We start from the raw sequence: 23,829 nt of genomic DNA, 5'->3' as shown, positions 1-23,829 counted from the left end.
CCCTCCCCATGAAGTATGTAAACAGTAAAGCCTGCTGAGAGTCACCCTCAGGAAGCCAAGCTGCAAAGAAAAACCTCAGACAAGTCAAGCAGCCTTGAAGAAGCAGAGAGACCAACTGAACTTCTTAGAAGAAACAAGGACTGGATGAGCTGCCAGGAAGAGGCTCAGATCAACTGGGCCACTGAAAAGGACTCTGAGAAAGGACTCCAACCTGCTGAGCCGCCTGCAGGCTGAAATGGGCACCAGGCTTCCAACTTCCATGAGCTGTCACCCATGCAGGGCTGGGCTTTGGTGCTACAGCTGTCTTTGAGTCATTTCTGCTCCTGTAAATAACCCTCACCCAGATTCCTGTAAATAATTCCAATAAAACTAATTGGCTCACCAAGTTGGAATCATGGGTTTCTGGAGTTAATAGGGGTGTGTGTGTGTGTGTGTGTGTGTGTGTGTGTTGTGCGCCCAGGAAAAGTTTGTCCCATGACAACATAGTGGAATCACTCCAGGCTAAGATAATTCATGCTGTCCCAGTCACTGGGCTCATAGGAAGAAGAGCTGAGGACTTAGATGTGTAGTGTGAATTTAATGATAGAATGCAAAATAAATATTCTACCCACCCATTCACCCATCCACCCAAGCAAAGAACTATGCAACCAGCCACCCAACCACCCAACCAATCAACCAACCAACCAACCAATCAACCAACCAACCAACCACCCAAGGAAGCATTGAAACAACCAACTACCCAACCAGCTAGCCACACACCTAACCACCCACCCATCCACCCAAACAACTACTCTAACAACCTCTCAAACAACCACCCAACTACCCAACCAGGCACTCAAACAACCAAAGAACCACCAAAACAACCACCAAAACAACCAGCTACCCAACCATCTATCCACCCACCACCTACTCATCCAACCAACCAATCAACTAACTACCTAACCAGCCACCTACCCAAACAACCAAACAACCAAACTACCACCCAAACAACCACTGAAACTACAACCAACTACCCAACCAGCTTTACACCCACCTACTCACTCACTCAGTCACTCACTCACTCAAACAAACAAACAAAAAACAGGGAGTGACATTAGGTAAAGGGGTTAAGAACCTGTTCTTTCTAGAGTCATATTCCAAAATATTCTAGAGAATATTTTTCTGCCTTTTACTTCTTGTTTGCTGTTTCTTACACAGACATCACCCCAAGTTTCCCTCTTCACCCCTAAAGAACAGCAGCCTGCTTAGCCATTCAAGTCTTCTGCACACTTGGAAAAAGAATCTCAACTCACACCTGTGTCCCCAGAGTCTAGGTCACGTGTCAAGAGCAGCACTGCCACCTGCCCATTTGCCAGGAGGGGCCTTCCCATGCTCTCCCCATTCACCAGCCTCACAGACACTCAGACAGGCAGCGGCCTGACCCCCAAGCTTCCACATCCACCTGCGTGCTGTTATGCTTTGGATGGCAAGTACCCCCCAAAGGCTCATGGGCTTGTCCACCAGTCTGTAGCATGCTTAGGAGGTGATAAAATCTTCAGTTGGTAGGTTAAGGGGGGTTGCCTTTAAAAGGACTATTAGGTCCCTGCCTGTTCCCTTCCTCTATACTTCCTTCTTTCCTGCCCTGGTGTCTTGTCTTGTCAGTGACCCAGTGACCTTTCTGAAATTCTGAGCTAGAATAAGTTTTTTCTCTTACATTATTTAGTTTTTGTCATATCATCAGAAAGCTGACTGACTGCAGGGACACAGGTGTTCTCTGAATGCCAGTGAGGGAATGATGTCCTAAAGTCACTGCGGAGCCCCCTAGGCCAGCTGTGTCTATCTTACAGACTTTCCCAGGACACTCCAAGGCCCACTGTCTACTCAAAGAAGATGCTCTCCTGCATCACGGTAAACCAGAAAGCACAGTCACTCTCAAAGGGCTGTACCTGGTTGTCTCAGGAGACCCCTGACCCCTGCCCAGCTCTCTTTCACAAGTACAGAGAAACCTGTCTCTGTGTGATTTCCTCATAGGCTCGCTTGGGGACATCTCTAACCCTGTGCCTCCTCTTGGAGGGACAATGGACCCTGTGTCCTTGTCCTGTTAGAAAGGGCCTTCGAACCTCTTCCTTAGCTTCAGAGAGGAGTAGTGGGGTCTCCTTGTCTGCAGATCTGCTCAGGGAGGGTGTCCCCTCACTGCGCCCTTACCTAGCAACATGTTTAAGAGTGCTCTAAAGGCCTGCGAGGTTTCCTCTAGTGCACACCCTGCAGGCTTGCTAGGAAAGCCCCTGCCGCTTCCCCAACCACAAGGTGGAATCATCCTGCCCCAGTGCCCACAGCAGCAGTCTTCCCACGGTGGGGGAGGGGATGCCTACTAGAAAGTTATAGCTCAGCCCTGTGGCTCCAACCTCCGTACCCCACGAGCCCAGTGTAACTTGCTAGTGAAGGTCCCTGCTATGTTCTCTCCTTCACCAGCTCACCCAGGGGAAACCCTAATACCTGTGATCTTCTGCAGAAAAGCACCAGCTCCTTCTCACACACTTAGTCAAGAGCACCCCAAAGCCCGTCCGTATCTACCCTCAGAAGACTAGCAGAGTATGCCATGGCTCCAACACGGCAACCTGCCTAGGAAACCAGAGGCTCAGAATTTACTCTCAGAGAGGGCCATTCCCAGCGCATCTTCACTGAACGCTTACTCAGCCTCAGATTCACTCAAACTGGTTCCCTAACCACCTCAGAACAGTGACTAGCCTCTGTCCCTTCCTTACATAACCCAAAGACAGATTTCAGAGTGCCCGAACCCTCTCAGGGCCCTTTTCACCCATGGTTCAGAGCACCTTCAGAGTCCTCTGTGAGTGGCCTGAGGTTTTTTTTTTTTTTTTTTTAAATTGGATATTTTCTTTATTTACATTTCAAATGTTATCCCCTTTCCCAGTTTCCCCTCCTCCCGGAAACCCTCACCCCATCCTTCCTCCCTTGCTTCTATGAGGGTGTTCCTCCATCCACCCCACTCCCAGTTTCCCGCCCTTGATTCCCCTATGCTGGGGCATCTATCGGGCCTTCATAGGACCAAGGACCTATGATTGGTGCCTGACAAGGCAATCCTTTGCTACATATGCAGTGTACTCCTTGATTGGTGGCTTAGTTCCTGGGAGCTCTGGGGGGAGGGGGCTCTGGTTGGTTGATATTGTTGTTCTTCCTATGGGGTTACAAACCCCTTCAGCTCCTTCAGTCCTTTCTCTAACTCTTCCATTGGGGACCCCACGCTCAGTCCAATGGTTGGCTGCAAGAATCTGCCTCTGTATTTGCAAGGCTCTGGGCAGAGCCTCTCAGGAGACAGCCATATCAGGGTTGTCTCCAATTTTTTACAGATGGAGAATCTAACGTGTGGTTCTCAACCTGCAGCTCATGATCCCGGCAGGGGTCACATATCAGACATCCTACTTATCAGATATTTATATTAAGATTAGTAAAAGTAGCAAAATTATAGTTATGAAGTATCAATGAAGGATCACAGGGTTAGGAAGGTTGAGAACCACTGAAACAGAACTTTATGGTGCCTGACAAGAAAAAACTCTCTGGTAAGACTCGGCACTCCTAGACTTTGCTGCCCTCTCCCCTCCTGTGCCTACCTGCACACAAGAAGACACCAGTTATAGAAGACCGGCAGTGCGATGGCCGTCAGCCAGCGGTAGTAGATGCTGCTGGAGGGGTCTACCACAATGGGGTCCTTCTTCCTGATGGAAACACAGACATATGTAGGAAAGGGCTCCAGGTAAGGGATCTAAAGACCTTCATTAACTTAGTGACCTGAGAGGAATTTTAAGTTGGGGGATGAAGAAGTGTAGGTCACAGCAGGATCTTCTGAGTTCCAAGCGGTCATATGGGGCAGTTCCACATGCCCCGGGGCATCCTTCCTGACCACTAGGCTTTGATCTGGAATGAAAGGCAGCATAGCCGAGTGCTGGCCTGGGTGCAGTTGAATCCTGGGGAGAGCTTTGTAGTTCCCAGGGCCCACCCGCGCCTTCCATGGAACCGAGGCCGGAAGTGTGCATGTTGGCAGCTCAGTGCCTCTGAGGCAGTTTGTAGGACCGAACGTGGAAGCCCTGGCCTCTGGCGCTCTTGACCTTTACCTCTCGCTACATTTGTGAGAAGAGGGAGTTACTGATTTCGTTGTGACTCATCGAGGTAAGGGTATCACTCCGCCAGAGTGTTGAGAAATGAGTGACTCAGGCTAATGTCATACAACATATCACTCGCTTTCACTAACCCCTGGGAAGTTACACACAGCCGGAGGCCAGAGACATTTTGAAGCAACTGAAATTCACACTGAGGTAGAAACATGAAGCAGAAGTTTAAAAGTCACATGTCATGGATTTAGCTAAGTCGGTTTTTGCTAAAAAGCTGACTGCAAAGGCCATGTATAGGGGTACATGCCTGTAACCTCAGGACATGGGAGGCTGAGGCAGGAGGATTAAGCTCAAGTCCAGCCTTTGCTACATAGGACACCCTGTCTATTCTAGTTGGCTTTCTGTTGCTATGATCAATACTGTGATGGTTTATATATGTTTGGCTCAGGGAGTAGCACTATCAGAAGGTGTGGCCTTGTTGGAGTAGGTGTTGCACTGTGACCCTTATGCTAGCTGTCTGGAAGTCAGTATTCTGCTAGCAGCCTTCAGATGAAGATGTAGAACTCTCAGCTCCTCCTGCACCATGCCTGCCTGGATGCTGCCATGCTCCCACCTTGATGATAATAGACTGAACCTCTGAACCTGTAAGCCAGCCCCAACTAAATGTTGTCCTTTATAAAACTTGACTTGGTCATGGTATCTGCTCACAGCAGTAAAACCCCAACTAAGACAAATACCATGGCCCAAAGCAATTTGAGAGAGGAAAGAGTTTATTTCATTTTACACTTTTAGGTCAGGGCAGGAATTCAAGGCAGGAACCTAGCTCTCTCTCTATGTCTCTCTGTGTCTCTGTGTCTCTCTGTCTCTGTCCGTGTCTTCTCTCTCTCTCTCTCTCTCTCTGTCTCTCTGTCTCTCTGTCTCTCTCTCTGTCTCTCTCTGTGTCTCTCTCTGTATCTCTCTGTCTCTCTGTCTCTGTCTCTGTCTCTGTCTCTGTCTCTCTCTCTCTCTGACATCCTCAGCTACCTTCCTCACACACTGAGGCCCAACAGCCTAGCGGATAGTCCTGCCTTCAGTGGGCTGGATCAACCATTAATTCAGACAATCCCTCACAGATACTGCAAGGGGTTAACTGATCTAGGCAATCTCTCATTTCCGACTCCCTCACAAGACTCTGGGTTGTGTCCAGTCAATAGCTGAAGCTAACTAGGATACACTGTCTGACAAACCAAAATAAATGAAACCAAGATAAGTGAATCATTAAGGAGTTTTAAAATAACAGTTAAATTTGTTTAGCATACATTGCTATCTGAAGACGAGATTTAAAAGATGAACCTCTTATCTTGCAGATCTGTAGATCAAAAGTCAAGAATGGGTCTCACCATTCCCAACACAGAGCTGTGATCTCCTGGGAGATTTTAGAGGAGCAATTTTTGCTTCCCCTCACTCCGCCACCCCTGTTTGTAGTGATGGGGACATCCTTGACCCTGCAGGCACGCAGAGCCCATATTTGTTGCTGGCTGTAATGCAGTTATATCTGGCTTTACAGTGCTGTGGCAGGGCTGCGGAGCTGGTTGGCTGGGTGGGTAAAGTGCTTGCTGTACAAGCCTAACACTAGGGTTTGGACCCCTAGAACTCATGTGTTAGCTGGGTAGACATGGCGGCTGCTGTAATCCCAGCACCCAAGAGGCAGAAGCAGAACATGCATGGGAAAGCTGGCTTCGAATCGATGAGCTCTGGGTTCAGAGAGAGGCTCTACTTCAAAAACTATGAAGAGTGATGGAGGAGGACACCAGGCTCAATTCCAGGTTTCCACATGCACAGGTGTGTGCACCCTCACGGATGCAGACATACATACACATATGCAAGAAAGAGGAGGAGGAGGAGAAAGAAAAAGAAAAGAGTCTACTTTTCTAATCCTTGGAACTGGTTGTCCTAGTTAGGTTTAACTGAACTTGACACATCCAGATTCATTTGAGAGAGTATGAATTGGGATACTCAGACCTGTTGACACCTCTGTGAGAAATTGTCTAGATTTATGATTGATGTGAGGGGAGCCCACTGTGGGTGGCACCATCCCTAGGCTAATGGACCTGTGAAGAAGAAGAAGAAGAAGAAGAAGAAGAAGAAGAAGAAGAAGGAGGAGGAGGAGGAGGAGGAGGAGGAGGAGGAGGAGGAGGAGGAGGAGGAGGAGGAGGAGGAGGAGGAGGAGGAGGAGGAGGAGAAGGAGAAGGAGAAAGAGAAGGAGAAGGAGAAGAAGAAGGAGAAGAAGGAGGAGGAGGAAGAGGAGGAGGAGGAAGAGGAAGAAGAGGAGGAGGAGGAAGAGGAAGAAGAAGAAGGGGGGATGGGGAGGAGGAGGAAGAAAATAATAATAATAATAATAATAATAATAATAAGAAGAAGAAGAAGAAGAAGAAGAAGCCACTGTAGCAGGAGGAGCTGTGTCATTTCTTGGTTTTGACACCATTTCCATCTCCAGTAGGAGCTGTTATCACTGGTCTAACCCTTTGATGTTTTGTCAATAAATATGTTTTTTTAAAGTGTTTTCATTTTACTTAAGCCTGGGGATGCCCTCCTTCACAAAGGAGTTTTCAGGTATGGAACTATAAGCTACTTTTGTAGGAGTCTCAGAAAGCTTCATTTAGCAAAGTACAGCCAAGTACCAAAGTACTTTAACATGCAGCCAAGTCTCAGCTGGTCACGGCAGCCAAGTGACACCCTGTTAGCCATGGCCATCTATCTGACTCACATAGGACAAAGTGCCAAGCTTAGCTGATTGAGTTGTACCTGATCTCCAGTCATTAGTCCTGCCCAGTCATTGCAGGCTACGGCTCTGAGATCCTATTTGGTTTTAGAGACACCTGATTCTAGTTTTGTGGATAAAAAAGACTTGAGAGATATTAAAGATAATTTTATCTTTTGAAAGTGCATAAGAACAAAGAGTTATTCAATTTGCTAATCAAGGACAAAGACAAGTCCTCGCTCTTAACGAATGTCACCGGCAGAGGGCGCTGCCCACAAGCTTATTGGGTCCACTGGACACTGCAGAGTCTGGGCTTGCAGGCTATGTGTTACATACAGGCTTTGGCTTTTCAAAACTCCTGCTATCCAGCTGTTGAGGGACCAACCCAGTGCTATCCAGCTTACCCCTGGATCTACCCAGCACTTGCCCAAACATCATACAGACTTGCAAAATACGGCTGTTTTGAGCTAAGAGCAATTTGATCTCAAAGAGAGAAGTTATTCCCTATTTGGGAACCTAATGAGAATTCTAGAAATGGGAAGCTAGGTACAAAGAAACAGCCCAGAGAGAGTTGTCACCTATCCCCATTTGGTGACAGTTTTCAGTTCCATCCCTTGGTCTGTGACTTGCAGTGAGGGTCCGTGAAATGGGTCCTGGGGCAGCCGGTACCATTTACCCTCACCTTTGCCCACATCCTAGCCACAGGACACAGCATGAGGACTTCCACAAGCCACTCATGGCTTCCACCCCCAAGAGCCTTGCCCAGCCTGGAAACCAGGGTTTCCAGGGACAAGGCACATATGCAACAGCCACAGCTTTGTGGCCAAGTCACTTTGTTTTTCTGGATTGATGGCATCTGAGCCAATGGCTTTGCTGTCAGTTTAAACAGACCAGACACACCCTTCTTTCATGGAGGGAATTAAAGTTCTGTCTAACCGACTGGGAAGAAGATAAATACCAGGGTCTGGCCCTTTGCTGACTGCAAGTCAAGCACTGGGTCATTTCCTTCTCATGGTATGGCCTCGCCTGACCTTCAGTGAGGATCCCTGGCATTCCCAAGAGGCAGACGCCACAGACCTATTTGCTTAAGCACGCCTGTGGTCATGCATGGGCAGGTCACACAGTCCCAGGACTCTTGTTCTGACACTCATTCCCCGAACTCTGCCAGATCAGCATGTGTGACAACCTAGTCACAGCAGGTCACCTTTTCAAGAGGCTGGTCCCCAGAGGAAGGAAATTTCCTCCTCAGGTGACTTTGGTAGTTCCCTGGAAATTAGCTCAAATTGGCCTTAAAACAGGGCCATTTCCCCGGTTCTCAGTTCTTAGGACCTTGAGGTTCTAGCATAGAAAATGCATCTTTATAACGAAGAAGATTACCCCACTGCTCTGCAAAGGAACCCCAAATTTGCACCCTCAAATATGTAGTGAAAGAGGGTATTAAAACGGAAAGGATTTATTTCCTGAAATCCCTGGGTTTCCCAGGTGATTAAAAAAAAAAAAAAACAAACAAAAAAACCCAAAGAACAAAAGGTAATACAAGTTCCTCAGAGAAATTATACAGACTCGGATGTGTCATTCCTGACCCCGCCCCCTCCCCTCCCCCCTGCATCTCCTGCCTCCACTTGGCAATGGATGTCCAACAAAAGGAAGAATTCTGGAATGGTTTCTTGGTGTCTGGAGAAGATGGTAAACAGGAGAGAGAGGCAACGTGGGGCTTCCACGTAGAGGTAGAGGTGAGGGGATGAAGTTGGGGTGGGGGGTAGGGGGTGGTAGGTTGGGGGTGGGATGGTGGTGGGGTGGGGATGGGGTGATGGTTGGGTAGGGAGGGGTTTGGGGAGGTGTTTGGAGTGGTGGGGTGGTGGTAATGGTGTGGTAGGGTAGAGAGGTGGAATGATGGTGGGGGTGGGGAGAGGGTTGGTGGGGGTGAATGGTGGGTGGGGGTGGGGCTGGGCTAGGTTGGGGGTAGGGTGGTTTCTGGAGTAGGGAAAGTGAGAGCTAATGTTGCTTGGCTGGAGCTTGGGTACTTATTCCTCCTGCAAGTTGTTCCAAGAGCTCACATCACTTCTGGCCATGGGCCAGGCCCTGCAGAGAGGCTGAGAGACCACAGCACCACAGGAATAGGAATGGTGTCAATGATTCAAGTCCGTCTTGCCTGAGGTGACCATGCCAGCAGCCCCACCCACTTCTCCCCAGCCTTTCGGTACACAGTGCATTTTTACTGGGAAGAACAAACTGTGTGTGTGTGTGTGTGTGTGTGTGTGTGTGTGTGCTTAGGGCTGGCAAAAAGCTTAGGGGAGAAGAAAAGCACTTGGCTAAATCTAGGCTTCTGGGTAAATGAGGTTAATGGTTCGAATCCCCTCCAGTTTCTGAGCCTTAACTTCTACCTAATTTCCTTCTGTTCTCCCCTGAGCAGGGTGTTGAGCCAGGGATCACAACAGGGCTGAGTGAGACCTCTGCCTTCTGTACTTCCAACCTTTTCAGGAGTCAGCAGTGAAGGGAGTCTGGAACCTTCTACATTGGGGACGAGAGGAGAGAGCAGCTACTTGCTATCCTGATCTAAACAGACTAGACATGGCCCTCTCTTGAAAATTTAGTCACAGCAACTTGTCTCTTCCAATCAGCAGGCCAAAATATTGACCAATGGCGAAATCATCTCCACATTCAGTCTTATGTTCTCTTTGCTCCCAACCCCTTGAGGAATCTCTGCTTCAGGCCTGTGGCCCCCATCTGTGATCTGCCCAAGGATGTGATAGAGGGTACGGCCAGTTTCCTACAAATTAGAACACCATGTGTCCCAGCATCTCACTGGCTTTTATCCTCAAGTAGTTGCTGCCAGGACAAGTGTTTGACACAGAGGTAAGAAAGCCAGGAGGTTTTATAGAGCTAAATTGTACCTTGCCTATCAGTGGTCTCTCTCCATAGCTCATAGGAGACCACTGTGGGATCAGAGGCTGGTGACACCTCCACCTGACTTAGTGTGCTTCTTTGCTATTTTATTTTAAGATTTATTTATTTTATGTATACAAGTATACTGTAGCTGTCTTCAGACAGGCCAGAAGAGGGCACTGGATCCCATTACAGGTGATTGTGAGTCACCATGTGGTTGCTGGGAATTGAACTCAGGACCTCTGGAAGAGCAGCCAGTGCTCTTAACCGCTGAGCCATTTCTCCAGCCCCTTCTCTGCTTTGATTATCTTTGCCTGAGACTCCGTCTCCCCATTTAAGATGAGGCCTCAGCTGCTTGTTTCTGGATTGTTCTACTTATTTGAAAATTCCCCAGTGACTAGAAATCCCTGGGAAGCGTGGGAGAGAACATGCAGCTCCTGGGGTCCAGGGGCCCTAGTTCCACATAGACAGATTTTGCTTTGCAGTTGAGACCTGGCCTCTAAAAATTAAAGACTCCACTTCATGAATCCTCCCATCCGGCATCATCACATTCATCCGCCACCCTCAGCCGTCTGGTGAGTAGCCAGGTATCTCTCGTCTGGACAGACCTTGGCCCACATAGTTCTCACCTAACCCTCTGATTATGTGGTCACTCTGGGAAACGTACTGAATACAGCAACCGTCTCCATTAGTCTGAGGTTGTAGGAAAATTAATTTAATCGGCTAAGGAAGTCTTTCTTTTTTTTTTAAACCCCAAAGCCATAAAGACAACCCAGCTACTTGCAGAAAGTTCAAGACCCCCCTGAAAAGGAAGCAACTGTTGAGGGCAAAGGTCCCACTGAGTCCTTTTCTGGACCTATGATGGCACCTGGCTTATCACCCTGCTGGAGGATGAACGAAGGCTAGTGTCTTAGTTAGGGTTTCATTGTTGTGAAGGGACAACATGCCACGGCTCTTGTAAAGGCCAACAACTCATTGGGGCTGGCTTACAGTTTTAAGAGGTTCAGTTCATTATCATCACGGCAGGAAGCATGGCAGTGTGCAGGTAGACATGGTCCTGGAGAAGGGGCTGAGAGTTCTACATCTTGATCCTTAGGCAGCCAGGAGCAGACTGTCCTTCCTCGGTAGCCAGGAGGAGAGTCTCCTTGGCACTGGGCGGTGCTTGAGCATATGACCTCAAAGCCCAACCCCACAGTGATTCACTTCTGTCAACAAGGCCACACCCACTCCAGCAAGGCCACACCTACTCCAGCAAGGCCACACCCACTCCAACACGGCCACACCTCTTAATAGTGCCACTTTCCCATGGGCCAAGCAGAGTCAAACCACCACAGCAAGAAACCTCTTTTCTGGGTGCTGGTAATCGAACCTGAGTCCTGTGAAACGGCAGCCAGTGTTCTTTATCACTGAACCGTCTATCCCAACTCTCTGTGAGGCAGGGTCTCTCACCGACCCGGAACTCACTGGATAGGTTATGACAGTCACCCAGCCAGCCCCAGGAGTCACTTATCTTTAAAGCATGTGCCCTTGGGACTGAGCTCTGGTCTTCAAGTTTGCAAAGCAGGCACTTTGCTGGCGGAACCTTCTCAAAAATGTCTCCCTCATAGACAAACATGGAAGTAGAGTGGAGGTCCCAGAAAGATCTATAAGTTTTCTCCTGAAGTCTCATTGCTGTCTCTCTCTAGGGGCATTGTGTGTTCACTTAGAAGCCCCCAGACTTGAGCCTTTCTTTTTTTTTTTTTTTTTTGGATTTGGTTTTTTTGAGACAGGGTTTCTCTGTGTAACCCTGGCTGTCCTGAAACTCACTCTGCAGACCAGGTGGCCTTGAACTCAGAAATCTGCCTGCCTCTGCCTCCCAAGTACTGGGATTACAGGCGTGCGCCACCACCGCCCGGCGAGACTTTTCTTTTTATCATCACAAAACCAAGTGGTGTTGTCTCTAGCCAACCACACAGGGACCATCCATTCTCCAATCACACTCACATCTTACTAATCTTGGTGTACCTCAGAGGAGTCTGACAAAGGAGAATACTTAAGTCCTTGAGTGCTTCCTGGAAAGCAGATTCTGGGCAAGAATCCACCTGCTGGGGAACCTTGGGAGGTCAGCTTTCTCTCCAGATCCAACCTTGCTTCTCTTCCATCCTAAAGAGACCCTTGGATGCCCAGCTGTGGTGGGCTGTATAAGACCTTGATGTGGGGTAGTCCCGTGGCCACAGACACTTCTTACAAATAAGAGAGGCAGAGATTCCCATGTGTTGGTGGGGGCAGAGAGAAGAGCGCCATCCAAGGGCACAGCTGCAGTTCATTGTGCAAGAAGGTACACAGGAGTCTTGGCTCTATAGATGTTCCTACGAGAAGCAAGCCGTCTCTCCATCTTTCCCCTCCCCTGTGCTTACCTCCCTCACGCCTCTCTCCACACCCAGTGCTTCTTGCTCTGACATGACTGACTCTGCAGGTTGATGGTTCCAACCTAAGGATCTTCTCTCTAGGAAGTGCATGCATCTCTACAATGTACCACTTGTCCCCAACTCTCCTTGCTCAAAACAGGCCCTGCATTTGAGCAAGATGGCTCATAATATAATCAGGGATGAGGGTCCTCATAGAGAAAGACAGTTGAGGTCAGAAATCCCTGATTTGGGGAGCGTTGTGCAGGATGGGTAAGGTTTGAGTCAGAGGCTAGAACTCTGGCTCAAGGGCTTCCTGGCCTCGGGGTGGAGAATGTTAGAGTATGTAGCAATCCCTGAAGGACATATGCTTCTTTTCAGAGATGTCACACAACAGCATTGCTCAGGGTCTCCTTGGGACATCTATGCTGGGCCTATGTGCTTCTCAGCTGTCTCAGCTGGTGTGGCGCAGGTGACCTTACCCTTTCCCTTCGTCTGGTGGCTCCTGTCCTCCTGGGTTGGGCTGGTGGGCATTGCTTTCCTGGCTGGACACCTCCTTAAGCTCAGCTCCATGAAATCGATCCAAAAAAGAGTCAGGTGTCTGGTCTTCATGGTGTAAGTGCCTGGCAGCCCACGAGCGAATTGAGATAATGAGGCGTGACACTCTGGAAGAGGACAGAGAGACCAGAGAGTGACGGACAAGGAAAGACCCCAATCCGGCCTCAAGGAGCCAGAAACAGCAGACGTGATCCACAGGGTGAGTCTGGGGCCTGAGGGTCAGGCCTCGATCTCTACGGAGCCCTTTTCTCCCCTCCTTCTTTCCCTTCCCAGGCTGGGGCGAAGCCTCATTGATCAACCACACCAAGTCTTTATCATGGCTTTGCCCTTTCTACCCCCCGTTGGTCAAGCTTCTTCTGATGGGCAGCAGCAAGCATTTCTGCTCATTACTCCTCTTGCCCAGAGCAGATCTCTTGTTTGCCAAGTGAGAACTGGAGAGCTCAGCACCTAAGAGCACTTGCTACTCTCAAAGAGGCCCTGGGTTCTAAGTCCAGTTCTAGGGAATCCGATGCCCTCCTCTGAACCCTACGCGCAGGAGACATTCACACATGGGGCAAGACGTACCTGCTGGGAAAAACACTCATACACATACAGTTAAAAATAAAACCTTTGAAAAAGGATTGCTGAGCCTAAACGTGTACCATCCTCGTGGATTAAATGTGAACGTTGCCATAGGTTCCTATGTCTGAACACTCGGTCTCCAGTTAGTGGCACTGTCTGGAAAGATTGTTCTCAGCTCTAGACAATGTCCCCTCCCATGCACTGCTAAGGGAACAGAAGAAAGGTCATCCCCACCCCCCTCTGACCCCCAGCTCCAGACAACTGGCCCACAATGCACCACCCCTGACTCTGAACAACTGATAGCCCCACATGCTGGAGTTGGATATTTCTCTCAAGGTCATTTTCATCCCCGTGTCTGTGATGTGTTGTCAAAGGGAGATGGAAACAGGGGAGGCATGCAGGCCTCACCAAGGCCATGCGGATCTGTGGTAGCTGCCTCCTCAGCCTCTCCTCGGCCCCCATGGCTCCGTCTCTACGGCAGACTACATGGCTATCCTGACACAGTGCCCTGCACAACCTACCCAAGTCCTTTTCATCTGCACTGACTTGAAGATCTTCTCTTCTTTGCAACCAGAAACTCGGGAGAGCACATCTTATTAATATAAAACACCGGAAATAGCCAGATTCAAGAAGCACCTTAAAAACTAAGGCAGAGGGCCTGGGGGGATGGGTCAGCAAATGAAATTCATGTGCAAGCAGGAAGGCCCTGATTTCAGATTCCAAAATCCATGAAAAAGCCAGCAGGGAGGGTATGTGTCTGTTTTCACAGCACCGAGGAACAGACAGAAGGACCTCTGCAGACTGGTGGCTGGCCATGACCTTCAGTGAGAGACATAAGTTGTACAGCAGCAGAGACACCTAATGTCAATCATATACACACAGACACACACATACCACAGACATACTACACACATACACACATACATACATATACATGCATACATACATACATATATACTCACATACCACACACCATGCATATATGCACACACATCACACACAGACACCACCCACACAGATCACACACAGACATCACACACACATACACACACAAACACACACAAATACACATACCACACACAGAGATACCACACACACACACACACACATACATCATTCACAAGCATACTACATACACAGAAACACCATAAACACCCATTACACACACAGACACACACAGTCACATACCACACACTATACGTACATATATATACACACACACACATAGATACCATCCACAGAGATCCTAAGAGATACCACCCAAACAGATCACATACAGATGTCATATACACCCACTATACATAGACACACACAGATTACACACACACATACATATACATCACACACAGACACACACACTCACATACCACACACCATATGTACATACACACACATCACACGCAGACACCACCCACACAGATCATACACAAACACCACACACACACACAGACACCACACACACACATTACACACAGACACCACATACATACATCACACACAGACATCATACCATATAACACAGACATACCACACACACATATACAGACCCACACATAAAAACACATACTCACATACCATACACACACACATACATACACACCACCCAGAAGAAACATTCTCTACAATTAAGAATATAATGAATAAATTATCTATGTATTCATTACCTGTTTATGATTTTATCTGTTTATTTGACCGTCAGCTTAACTAGCAGAACAGAAGGCATGACTGTAAAACCACAGGACTGGTTTAAGGAAATTACTGGAAAGTAATGAACGCGGCATCTGCGGAGCACCTGCCGCGAGACGGCCGCTGGCTCACCCCTAGCCACCCACGCAGCCAGCATTGCTAGAAGCAGTTTCAGATAAGGCTCAGGAAGGGGAAATGACTTTCTTCATGTGCTGCTGTCATTAACGCCAGGTACAGGTACCCTCAGAGGGAGGCAGAGCTCGGACATTTGCTGATCTGCTGGTGCTTTTGTGAAGATGCGTGTGTCATCAAGTCTAGACACAGTGAGGAACCCTCCATAGCTATTTCAGAAAACATCGTCGTCCATGTATCACTGTGTCCCTCCAGGGTTCTATCAGGGCCACCCAGTCTGATGTGATCCCCGTTGGCTTTGCTCTGTATTTCTCCAGGGCCAAGAAACACTCAATGTTACCTTTTTTATTAACGTAATTTCAAGCCAAAGCTGCTCACTTTCAACTTTACTGCGCTCAGACCATCAGGTTAAAGAAAACGGAACTACTCACTGTTAGATTTTAGGGCGTTCTGCTCCTTGCCCCACTCCTCAATCTTCAGCCCTATCTGGCGTGCAGTGTGCTGTTTCTCCACATTCTTTCTGCCTCCATCTCTCTATTCTCCATGAAGATTGTGCAAAGTCAGTCAGTTACCTGCCTGCTCCCTGGCTCGCGAGTAAGCTACGGACGGATCCAGCCAGTCCTTGGGTCTCCATGGCAATCCCTTGCTGCAGTGTGGAAGATGTCTCCTCACGTGGTGAGTGAGACCTGGGAAGTCAAATATGCAGCATGCTAATTGATTTCAAGCTCCTCCACCTCCTGGGCAGTCAGGAGTGAGATGGGTAGCAGGAGGAAAGACTCCATTGCAGAGTCTCAAACCAGAGGTCCATTGCAAATCTTGACTCGGGAGATAAAATGACCCTGTCTTTTATATTAATTTATTGTGGTGTATATGGTATATAGATATACACATGTGCATGTACCTACCATGCAAGTATGGAGATCAGGGGACAAGTTGGTTCTGTCTTTCTGCATGTGTGTCCTAGAGATTGAACTCAATTCTCAGGCTTAGCAGCAAGCTCCTTTACCTGCTGAGCCATATTGTTGGCCCTAAGTGACTCTGACGGAGGAGAGCAGCTTTTGATCAGTTACTGTACCTGAGGAAGGTGAAGGCAGTGGAACCAGCAGAACATGTTAGCATGGTCTCTGTCAGAGATGGGGCTAGGGGAGGTCCCAGTACCCGCTGTCTTGGGCCATAGTCAATGTTCTCATGCAAAACTTCCTGAACAAAGATCTTTTCCTGCCCATGTATCACTGACTTCTGTAGCAAATCTCCCTCCTTCTGGAAGCCTCCTTTCCTGCCCTGTGCATGGTGGATATATTTTCTAGGATGTTATGTACGTGTCTGGAAGACATCCTACCATTCTGGACCATGATATGGATTTGGTCTACCTCTTCAAGCACAGTTAAAATAATGTGAACAGTGTTTTCAAGACAAATTCATTCGCCCTTTGCCCAGTCCTGCCTCTGTCCCCAGCATCAGAGCAGTGCTCAGAGCCGCTCTGTTTGTGCATTCAGGGTGAACAGCAAGTCCTGAGGGACTATGACCACACTCTTTGGCTTTGGACCTGGGGACAGGGCACTGAGGCGCATATGTTACAGACCAAAGCAGACCTGGCCTCCAGGTTCCCCCAGCATCCCTCAGTCCCTACTTGGCACATTCTGCCCCCAGCCCTGAACTTTCCAGCCCCCAGAGGCTTTTCTCTATGTAATCCAGACATTTTGGTCTCCCATTCTCTCCTGTCTTCTTGCCCTCTCTCTGTGCATTCTCTTTCTCTCTCTTCCCTATTTCCTCTCTCTCTTCCCATGGTGACTTCCTGGCTTCTTTTCTTGGGACCAGTGAACTTGCCTGCCCCAAAGCAGCTTCCCAATAAACCTGTGGTGTGTGTGTGTGTGTGTGTGTGTGTATGCGTATATGTGTATGTGTGTATATATGTGTGTATGTGTACATGTTATGCACACACACACACACACACACACACACACACATCTGGCTTGAATTGGCTCATTTCACCAGCAGCAGAGAAATAACTTATCACACATCACACATCTCAGTACAGAGACAGCTATGCTGACATCTGATGATGAACTGAAGAACTGCCTAGAATAAGACCAGGGATTCATTTATTCTCATTCTCTCTCTCTCTCTCTCTCTCTCTCCTTTATAAACTCACCCTAAAGCTAAATTTGACTGGTCTGATTAAACCCAGCCAGGCAATGTCCCCTATGGATCTGCACTTCACTTCTGTGACTCCAGAGGAAACCCAGCAAGGCAAATTAATTCTATCACATGGCCTGTTGCAAGCTAATCGGCTTTCTTAACGAGCCAGTTGAAGCAGGAAGCAAGCATTAGCTTCAGGGGAGAAAGCTTCACTCCTGTGGTGTGTGATTAAAAGTCAGAGTCCTTGGATCCCAGGCCTTGAGTCCCTTTCAGCAGCATGTGTCCCGCGGAGATGGGGTGCGTGTGTACATTTCCTTGAATAGCTTATCAGGAATGTCTTCGGATAGCCATGATTGCCAGCAGGCACTCCCTCCTCCAGCTTCCTCTCAAGGTCACTTTTCTGCTGGGAGCACATGGAGCTGGACAGCTCCATCTACCGTGTGGCCTGCTTCGGGGACCTGTGCATCGTCTGGCTGTTCAGGTCACAGAGCCCATTTGTTATTCCTTAGATTCGAGTCTCCCCTAATCACAGTCATCTCACTGTGACTATGTTCTGAGGTCTAGCTTGGCCATGCAGGGAAACTGAGACCACCCTATGATTACTGGGGCCAAGCCAGGAAGTCTGTGTTGGTTTGTGTGCTGTTGGTGACTCTCAGCCAAACCCCCAAAGCCTGTGACACAGGTTGCTGATGACCCTGATGTCCCTAACTTACACAAGTGTGATTGGGTTTTTTATTTATTTATTTATTTATTTATTTTATTTTACAGTTGAATCTCAGAGGCCTCCCCATCTATCCGAGTCACATGATGTTTTAGGTTCTTTGGTATGCAGAGGATTTGTATTTTTTTGTGTCATCTCCCCAACGCGACCACACATACAATAAATAGGCCTCGTGCCGTTGACTGACATATTATCATGTACCATCAACTGCAACCATTTGGCCATATGCCCATGCAATACCTCTGGAAGAGAGCAAATAGATGTCCAGGGGGCTCAAGTAACTTCCCTGAGGTCACAAGGCCAAACAGCACAGGGGCAAGTCTAATGCCATCCCACCTCACTTCCAGAGCTGCCTGAATCTGCTCCGTGGAGCCTTCCTTTGGGAATGTAAATGAAAACAAAGTTTAAGGGGATGTGGCTGGGGACCATCTCTGTGGCTGGGGACCATTCTGTGGCTGGGGACCATCCTGTGGCTGGGGACCATCCTGTGGCTGGGGGCCATCCTGTGGCAGGCTGTCAGAGGCATGGCTCTGGCTTGCTTGGCTTTACTACATGGGTAGGGAATCTGGTTTTAAACCTCTGGATGCAAATCTCCCCCTGTACCCTCAAGAGGCAACTCACGTCTTAACAGAGACATGACTTTGTCTGGGCTCTGGGCACAGAGGAGACACTGCCAGAGGTCCTGCTTGCTGTACAACAGATGCTATGGTTGCCCTCCTGACATTCTGTAGACAAGACAAGGTTTGGAGGTGCATCCCACAATGCCTCAGTCTGCTTTAGGAGGTCATAGCAGGGGGAAAGGGTGTCTCTCTTGAGTCCTTGAATCTGAGAAGCTGGCCTGGTCTGGGAGGGGGATAGCAGCTGATGGCCAAAGCTCTGCCAGAGCACATGTGTCTGGAAGACGCAGAGGCAGTTCTGAGGATAGAGGTGTTCTCTCTCTACACACAGCTCCTAGGGGAGGCTCTGGAGCCCACTTTAGCATTTCTACTTAGTTTTCTGTCTGTTCCCTACACAGAACAAGCCTACTGGCATAGGAGACAAAGGAATAGAACTCATAACCTGTGAGGTGGACAGGCAGAGCTGTGAACCACTGCACACAGAATGCCTCACACCTGCTTTCAAGACAGGTGGCAGAAGGACAGCCAGGAGGCTGGGTGTACCATCTTGTTCCAGCGCCTGTCCGCTGGGTAACCTGTGAACTGGTCACTCGCTCTCCCTAAGCTTAAGCATTATGATCTTCAGAAAGAAACATTTTTAAAAATGTGTGATTCTGTGGTGGTTTAACCATTGCTCTAACACTCGGTCCCTGAAAGGCACACTTACACCCAGAGGATGAGGAGACCCTTCTATGATGTGAGTGCAGGACAGCCAAGGAGGACATTTCTTGATGCATCTCCTCACTTGCTTCATGGTGCCTGTAATTGCACTATTGATTATGTCTGTCTTTAGTTTCTAGCCTTGGTAAATGTCTTGGGGAACACTTACATAGCAAATCTTATTGTAGTCTGTGCCCCCTAAAGATGCTCAGCTCAACAGGGAACATACATGCCACAGAGATCCTATCAGATTGCCATGGACTGAAGAACTCCCACCAGCTAGTAACACACACTCTATGGTCGTGCCACTGTGCCATTCCCTGACAAGACTTCTGGAAAGGTATCTTCTTGTCAGCCACATGACTGTCACTACTTCTCAGAGAAACTTATCTTAGCAAGCACATCGAAGAGAGGTGGACACAGCAGAGGGGAATGGAGTGTCTGAGGTGGTATTTGAGCTCTCAAAAGAAGGTAGCAAAAAAGAAGCTAGGTAATCAATCTGATGGTGGGGAATCTAGACCCTTCCCAGGAAACCAAGAGGCAGAGGACAGAGAGGACTGCCAGGATCTGATCCCAACTCTGGCGACAACTTCAGGTGTGATGCTGCCTTCCAAGAACAAATCATTAACAGGGTCGGACTGGACCCTGGCATCCCTGACAAGGCAGCCTCAACTACCTGCCCGAAATAAGCCATTTCAAGAGACAAATTAATAGTGAAAAGCAGAAAAAAAAAATTATTTCAAGTGGCCACATTGGAAAGAGAGACAAAGAGGCCTAATCATTTCCCAAGTCTATCTTTGGGGTCCTGGCATGAAGTAAGGCCAAATGTATACAAAGCCAAGTCATTGTGGTCCGAGTACGGTTCTGCTTGGCATTAGCCTACTTTTGTCTAGGCTCCAGGATCTCCTATGGTCTGACAAATAGTCAGCCATGCATGAAATCCATTCTCAGCAGATCAGTTCTCCTCTGGCTGGTGTCAGGTTTCAGAATCTCCGCTCTCTGGAGTCCTGCTCTCTGGAGTCAACAGTTACAATGTTGCCACCACTAAGCGGTACAATACACTGAAAGGACTTTTAAGAAAAGTTTCAGATTGTGGCATCCAATTTCTAAGTCTGTTTGTAGAGACCGGTGAGTGTTGGGAAGGTTTCCAGTGTCCCCTGTCACTGGGTGAGTGTACAGGTGTCATAACAACAGAGCATGTGACTTTGCAGTCTGAGCAACATTACGTTACTTGGGTGACATGGGGACAGGAGAGCAAACACGCATGACCTGCCTGCAACCGTCTAGAGAACACGATACTATTCTTCTCCTCTCAAGCCTGAGGACTCTGAATAGTGAGAATCCAGTGCCCTTGGGCATTTTAAAGTCTTTTGGTCCTTGAGAAGCAGGGTGAAGATGGTTTTCTTTGGTGATAATTGCTTTGGGCTCTGCCCAGTCAGCAGCATGAAGAAAACCTCTTCTCTGTAAGACACAGACCCCTGTGCCCCAAAGCTCACTCAAAATAGCCACACCAGGAAATGAATAGGGATTTGGGGTGCCCTCAGATCTCATTGTAATTCTCTGTAGCACATCCTGAAGTCTTTCACTATTACAGTCCCTTAAAAAATATGCTGGATGGCTCCCAGATGATTGAGTCAAACAACTAAGTAGAAAAGAAAAATTCAAGTCTTTTGCAAGACAGTCTTATGTCACCGAGGCTGGCCTTGAACTTATGTTTATACTTCCTCAGGTTTCTAAATACAGAGATTACAAGCTGGTGTCGCCACAACCAGGTTGAGACATTTTCATTTTTGGTATTTTCAAAGTGTATTTTTTTTTTTCATTTAAAGTGAGCATTTTCGTCCTTTCTTATGATGTTCCCTTAGGAAAATCATTCTGCTAACTTAATAAAGAGAAAGGAAAACTGGACTTCCAACGTGTAAGAGATCTGGTGTCTCAGGGGACAAAGCATTGGTAGTTCTTTCTTGCTATGGGCGCTCAGGGAGGGGCCAGTGGCATACTAATGCTAAGAGGCCCATTCTATGATTGGGAGCACTGTGCTCTATTTCAGTATACCAAGTCTCAATTATTTATTCCAAAAGCCTCCCCAAAAGACTAGAATTTGAGGACACTGATGTGTTTGTCTAAACACCATTTTCCCCTCTAAAATAGTGATTTAAAAAACTTAAAACATTTTGTATATGCCAGAGAACTTTTTCAATCTGCTTTAAAATTTTTTTTATATACATGGATTTTTTTTGCCTGTGTGTATGTCTGTGCACCACATGTGTGCCTGGTGCCTGAGAGGCCAGACAAGGGCAACAGATTACTTGGGACTGAAGTATAAGATTGTTGTGAGCCACCATGTGGGTGCTGGGACTTGAATCCCTATCCTCTGCAAGGACAGCCAGCTTTTACTCCTGAGCCCTCTCCCCACCGCCGTTTGCCCAGTCTTACGTGGAAAATAAGTAAGTGATGGACTAGGCTGGGAAGGCCTGGAGGGAACGGGACTCTGCCTCAGTCCCCAAGGCAGCTTTCCTTTTTACTCTGAACACATGCTGGGTTCTCCTCGATGATCGCAAGGAGCACTCTGGAACTGTTGTACACATGAAATGTTAGACTCCAGTGACTGCAAAGGCCACAGCACCTTGCAGTATTTCCCTTCCTTTCTGACAGGTGCCGACTAAGACACCATGAGTCTTCAGGTAACAAGTGTCCCTGTGACAGCATCTCACCTGGGAAGTGAGTTCACATTCAAGTGGGTCTTCGTGGACACACATCCTGCTTACCCCTTTGTCTCCTGCCTGGGGATAAGAGAGCCTGGCTGCGAGCTATGAAGCCTCCCGCATCCTCCGAAAGGCATAGGAGACTTACTTCCTCCAAGTGGGTCCTGGTTTCCATTCCTCAGAGCCCCTGCTGTGCCTCAATCTCTTTGTCAGTCTGTCTGTCTATCTACAGCATTAAATAAACCAAGTAGCCTCAAGGAACAGTCTTGTCTCATGCTCTCTATGGTGTCCTAGACCTTTCTTTCCTTTGGGTCAACTTCTTTGTTTGAAATAAGAACCAATGATTCAGGCAACAGCAATCGATTCCCAGGCGTGAGACACCAACATCTGCTAATACACGTCCTTGAAGGAGCTTCTATGTCAGGTTTGGTTGTGTAGGTAAAAGAACCACACAGTGGGCCCAGCAGTAACATCAGATCCCTGGGGTTTGAGATATTCCTTCCCCTCCCAGCATTTTGGAAGGGCGGTGATGTAGGTTCGCAGTCATAGGGACTAGTGTTTGGAAATTGCTGACCGATATCGCTTCTTGTGTTAGTTACTCCACTGCTGTGTGCCCAAGACAAGCAGCTTAAGGAAGGAGTGTTTATTTTGGGCTCTCTGCTGGAGGGTACTGCCCATCACAAGACAACTGATCACGAATACTAGTGCTTCCTCTAGCGTTCCTTGGTGATTCAGTCTGGGAGCCAGCCCATGCCCAGGCATTCACAGCTAGCTCTTCTGCACCTCAGGCAACCTAAACCGGAAGCTCCCTCACAGGCATGCTCAGTACTGTGCCTCCTGGGGAATTCTAGAGCCCGTTAAGCTGAGTACCAATACAGACCACCACATTGGTTACGGGTTTGCCGTGGACTTGACCGGTATGAATCCAGATACATGAAAGTACAAACAGGCTTCTGAGAGAGGAAAGGAGGCTTGCAACCGGGTGAGAAGAAATGGTGGGTGAGGGCTGGGGGAGGAGGGGCTGCCATGGCTGCTTAGAGTCCTGAGTTACCATGCATTTATGCTCCGTAGCAGGGAGACATTTCTAGTCTTTTATGGGTAGGGCACTTCTACAGCAATAGGACAAAAATGCCAAGCATAGCCCAACTCGAGCTCCCCAGCAAGACATCGAGACCTACAGACTCCTGAGATGGCTCAGCAAGGAAAGCACTGGTCACATCAATCTGAAAAGTTGAGTTTGATTCCCAGAACCTTCATGGTAGAAGCAGAGAGCCGACTCCCCCGACTGCCACATGGGCACTGTAGCACCTATGCACCCCTAATAAACTAAACTAAACTAAGAAATTAATATATGTAGCCGTCACCAAATAGGTTTCTTCCTGTGTTCTAACTTGGACCAGGAGCTGAGGGGAAATGCTGTTCCATTTCACAAATGAAAATATCGAGTAAGGTACAAAGGCCTCTCCCAGAATTGTTAGTAAGTCCTTGGTTTTCTTTTTTTGTTTTTTTAAAGATTTATTTATTTATTTTATGTATATGAGTACACTGTAGTTGTACAGATGGTTGTGATCCATCATGTGGTTGCTGAGAATTGAATTCAGTTCCTCTGCTTGCTCCAGCAAGTTGGGTGTAGGGGGCACACATGAGCACATGTGCATGTGGGTATATATGTTTGTATATGTGTATATACACAGGGATGTATACGTTCATGCCTGTGTCTGTGTGGATGTGAATGTGACTATGGATGTGACTGTGGTGTGCATACTTGTGTGCAAGTGTGTGTGCTCTAGCATCCATGTTTTTCCATATAAATGTATATGCATGTGTACATACACATGCCTGTGTCTGTGTGGATGTGAATGTGACTATGGATGTGACTGTGGTGTGCATACTTG

The 23,829-nt window shown here is 48.0% G+C and overlaps 1 protein-coding gene across 1 annotated transcript in view; it reads right to left on the bottom strand.

The window, feature by feature from the left end:
* Positions 1–23,829, bottom strand: part of Cnga3 (cyclic nucleotide gated channel subunit alpha 3) — a 30,610-nt gene that overhangs the window by 4,868 nt on the left and 1,913 nt on the right. The window contains exons 2-4 of the mRNA XM_052193403.1: positions 12,599–12,781; positions 11,814–11,816; positions 3,609–3,713 (exon numbers count right to left, since the gene is read on the bottom strand). Of these exons, the coding sequence (XP_052049363.1) occupies positions 3,609–3,713; positions 11,814–11,816; positions 12,599–12,781 (291 nt within the window). The remainder of the gene's footprint in view (positions 1–3,608; positions 3,714–11,813; positions 11,817–12,598; positions 12,782–23,829) is intronic.

This window comes from Apodemus sylvaticus, chromosome 9, assembly GCF_947179515.1.
Source record: "Apodemus sylvaticus chromosome 9, mApoSyl1.1, whole genome shotgun sequence".
Lineage (NCBI taxonomy): Eukaryota > Metazoa > Chordata > Mammalia > Rodentia > Muridae > Apodemus > Apodemus sylvaticus.
Note: the sequence above shows the minus strand (reverse complement) of the source record. Positions and strands in the feature narration are given on the sequence as shown.